The sequence below is a fragment of the Alligator sinensis genome, unplaced genomic scaffold, assembly GCF_000455745.1.
Source record: "Alligator sinensis unplaced genomic scaffold, ASM45574v1 scaffold647_2, whole genome shotgun sequence".
NCBI lineage: Eukaryota > Metazoa > Chordata > Crocodylia > Alligatoridae > Alligator > Alligator sinensis.
In genome coordinates this window covers 2,936,104-2,939,042 of record NW_005841832.1, presented here as the reverse complement: position 1 = coordinate 2,939,042, position 2,939 = coordinate 2,936,104, and the positions used below count along the sequence as shown (strand labels likewise).

Sequence of the window (2,939 nt, the reverse complement as noted above, 5' to 3'; positions counted from 1 at the left end):
AGCGGGAGCGGCGCCGCTCCCGCTCCTTGTCCCGCTCTCGGCTCCGTTCTCGCCGGTCACGCTCACGCTCCCGGTCACGGTCCCTGCGGGGTTGGGATGAAGGGGGAAGAGGCCAAGTGAAGGTGAGGGACAGTTGTGGGGGTGAGCTGCCCTGTGCCCATGCTGCTTCCACACTGCAGGCCCATTGCCACAGGGGGCAGCTAACATGGCGACTGGCTCCTCATTCCCACAGAGCACCTGTACCCCCTCCAAGGGCCACTATGGGCTACCACAGACATGGCAGCTTGGGGCCATTCCCACAATGCACTTGGCCTCACCTTGACTCCAAGGGTGCTCGCCACTACCACAGACATGACTCCTGGCTCATACCCATAATGCACCTGGGCCCTAACAAAGGCTACTATGTGCCTATACAGACATGACTGCTAGGGGCCTATTCCCACAATTCACCTGGCCTTATTCTGATGGCAAGGCCTGCTCCTTACTACCAGACATGGCTGTGGAGATTCCATTCCCACAATGCACTTGGCCCCACCCCGATTCTGCCCTACCACAGACATGATTCCTGGCCCCTCATACCCATAATGCACTTGGGCCCGATAAAGTCCACTCCACTTCCATAGACATGGCTGCTGGGGGCCCATTCCCAGAGCATACCTGGCCTTAACCTGACTCCAACAAGGCCTGTTCCCTACCACCAGAGACATGATTATTGAGGCCCATTCCCACAATGCACCTGGGCCCCACCAAGGGCCACTATGGGCTACCACAGACATTACTCCTGGGGGCCCATTCCCACAAGGCACCTGGCTTTGGCCTGACTCCAAGGCCTGCTCTCCACTACCACACAAATCCTGGCTCCCCATTCCCACAATGCATCTGGGCTCATTGCCAAGTACCACAGACCTGGCAGCTACTGTCCATTCCTACAATGCACCTAGGTCTCTACCTGGCCCATTCCCTGCTCCCAGTGCTATGGGCCTACACACCTGGCTGCTGCTGCCATAGCCCTATGTCCACCTCATTCCACGGAGAGGCACCCCACCGAAAACGGCGGGCACTGGTGATTCTCCTGTGGTTCCCCCCAAGCTCAGGGCTGGGAGTTCCACAGCCCACCCCCAACCCTTGCAAGCCCACCACTCACCGCTCATCGTATCTGGAGGTGTCATCTCGGCCAGAGTGCCGGATGTTGACGTCAGCACCACCTCGCCGGGTGCCCCCAAGGCCACCGCCTGCAGGGAGAACATGGCCCTTCATAGCAATGCCAGGCAGGGGGTGGTAGCACAGGGAGGCCCTTCCAGAAGGGTCCCACCTTTCCCATTTGGCACCAAGGCAGAGGAAATGGCCTCATTCATTGCACCCTCCCACCAGGGACATCACGGGGGAGCTCGATCTCCCAGCCCCTTGGGAGAGTGCCTGGCTGCTCCAGCCAGCTGTGGGGGGACAATATCTTGACTATTCCAGCCCAAGTAGACCATGTGGTATAGGGCACAGGCTGGCTGTGAGGGGTGATCTCCCAGCCCCTCAGGGGAGCTCTTAGTTGCTTCACCTCAGCAGGGAGTGCTGTAGGGTGTCACAGTGTAGCAGCTGGGTGTAGAGGGAGATCTTCCAACTCCACCAGCCTCAGCACAGGGTACTATGGGGCAGGAGCTGGAGGATGAGGAGGCAATTTCTCAGCTCCTCCACAGGGTGCTGGGGGATGGGCAGAGGGGGGCAGGTTGTGAGCCTCACGGAAGGGGGAGCTCCCATCTCTCGAGTCCCTGGCAGAATCTGTGGTGGGGAGGGGGTCTCTACTCACCAAGCCTGCGCGGGCGCCAGCCCTTGACTGTCCTGCCACGCTCCACATCCACCAGCACACGCCTGCCATCAATTTTCTTGCCGTCTGCATGCTTGTAAGCCGCTGTAACAGATTGGGGAGTGTCCAGAAGGGCGGAGGTTGTGGGGTTGGGAAGAAGGGGTGACAGTTAGCCCAAGCTCACAGACACAAGCCCGCCCTCCCCTTCCCAGCCAGGCACACGCACACGCACACGCACGCACACGGAAGAACCTCTGCCCACCCCCGGGGGGCTCTCGGAGCCCAGTTGCCAGCCGGCTGCTCAGCTGTGCCAGCCTGCCAGGGAACGGTGCGTCCTGGTACCACCCCCGCAACATTTTGCAGCGAGGAAGGATGCTGCCTCAGCTTCAGCAGCCAGGACTGTGCTGGAGATGCAGGGCAGCCCAGACCCATCCAGGCTGGAGGGCCAGGAGGGGGCAGGAGGCCATGGCCCATTACCCACCAGCCACCTGGTGACCAGCTATCCTCCCCACAACCCCTCCACAGCTGCAAGAAAAGGAAGGTTATGGACAACAGTCAGATACCTGTACTTGGCTCCCCGCTATGCTCCCCTCCCTGCTGGCTGGGTGGGTTGCACACAGGATCCAACCCCTGGCTGCAGGGGAGGGCAGATACACCCTAACAAAATGTGGGGGACAGCACCCCCAACTGCAGCCCACCTGTCCCAGCCAGCCAGCTCCTCCAAATGCACCATGCAGCCCCCTCCCACAAAGCAAGGCCTACAGGAACAAGGGGGTGGGATGGGGAGGGGACTCTATGTACTAGGATTTAAGGGCAGGGGGGCCACGCACACACGAAGCTTTTATCCTCTGGCACCTGGCTGGCAACCCCTGGCCCCCCACCTTCCCCACCCCCCCTGCAGCCCTGCCAGCTTAGCAGGGGTGACCCCACACTGGGTCAAACCCTTCCAGCCTGTCACCACCACACTACATGGGCACAGCTCATGAGAGAAGGAAATAAAAGCGTTTACCTGGAGAAACTACTTACAAAACCTTTCAACTTAGCGCCTCGGCTCAATGCGTCAGGCCGCTAGCTTTGGCCCCAGGGGCCAGGGACTCCGCCCAGGTGCCCCCCCCACCGCTTGGGGCTTTTTTTTGGGGGGGTT

The 2,939-nt window shown here is 60.6% G+C and overlaps 1 protein-coding gene across 3 annotated transcripts in view; it reads right to left on the bottom strand.

Moving 5' to 3' along the window:
- The window catches only part of SNRNP70 (small nuclear ribonucleoprotein U1 subunit 70), a 10,863-nt gene that overhangs the window by 1,636 nt on the left and 6,288 nt on the right, over positions 1–2,939 (bottom strand). For 2 of the 3 annotated variants that reach the window (XM_025196305.1, XM_006014918.3), the window contains exons 8-10: positions 1,799–1,900; positions 1,145–1,232; positions 26–83 (exon numbers count right to left, since the gene is read on the bottom strand). In XM_025196305.1, the coding sequence (XP_025052090.1) occupies positions 26–83; positions 1,145–1,232; positions 1,799–1,900 (248 nt within the window). Of the gene's footprint in view, positions 1–25; positions 84–1,144; positions 1,233–1,798; positions 1,901–2,037; positions 2,755–2,939 lie in introns of those variants that run through there. The other variant, XM_025196312.1, reaches the window with a different exon arrangement.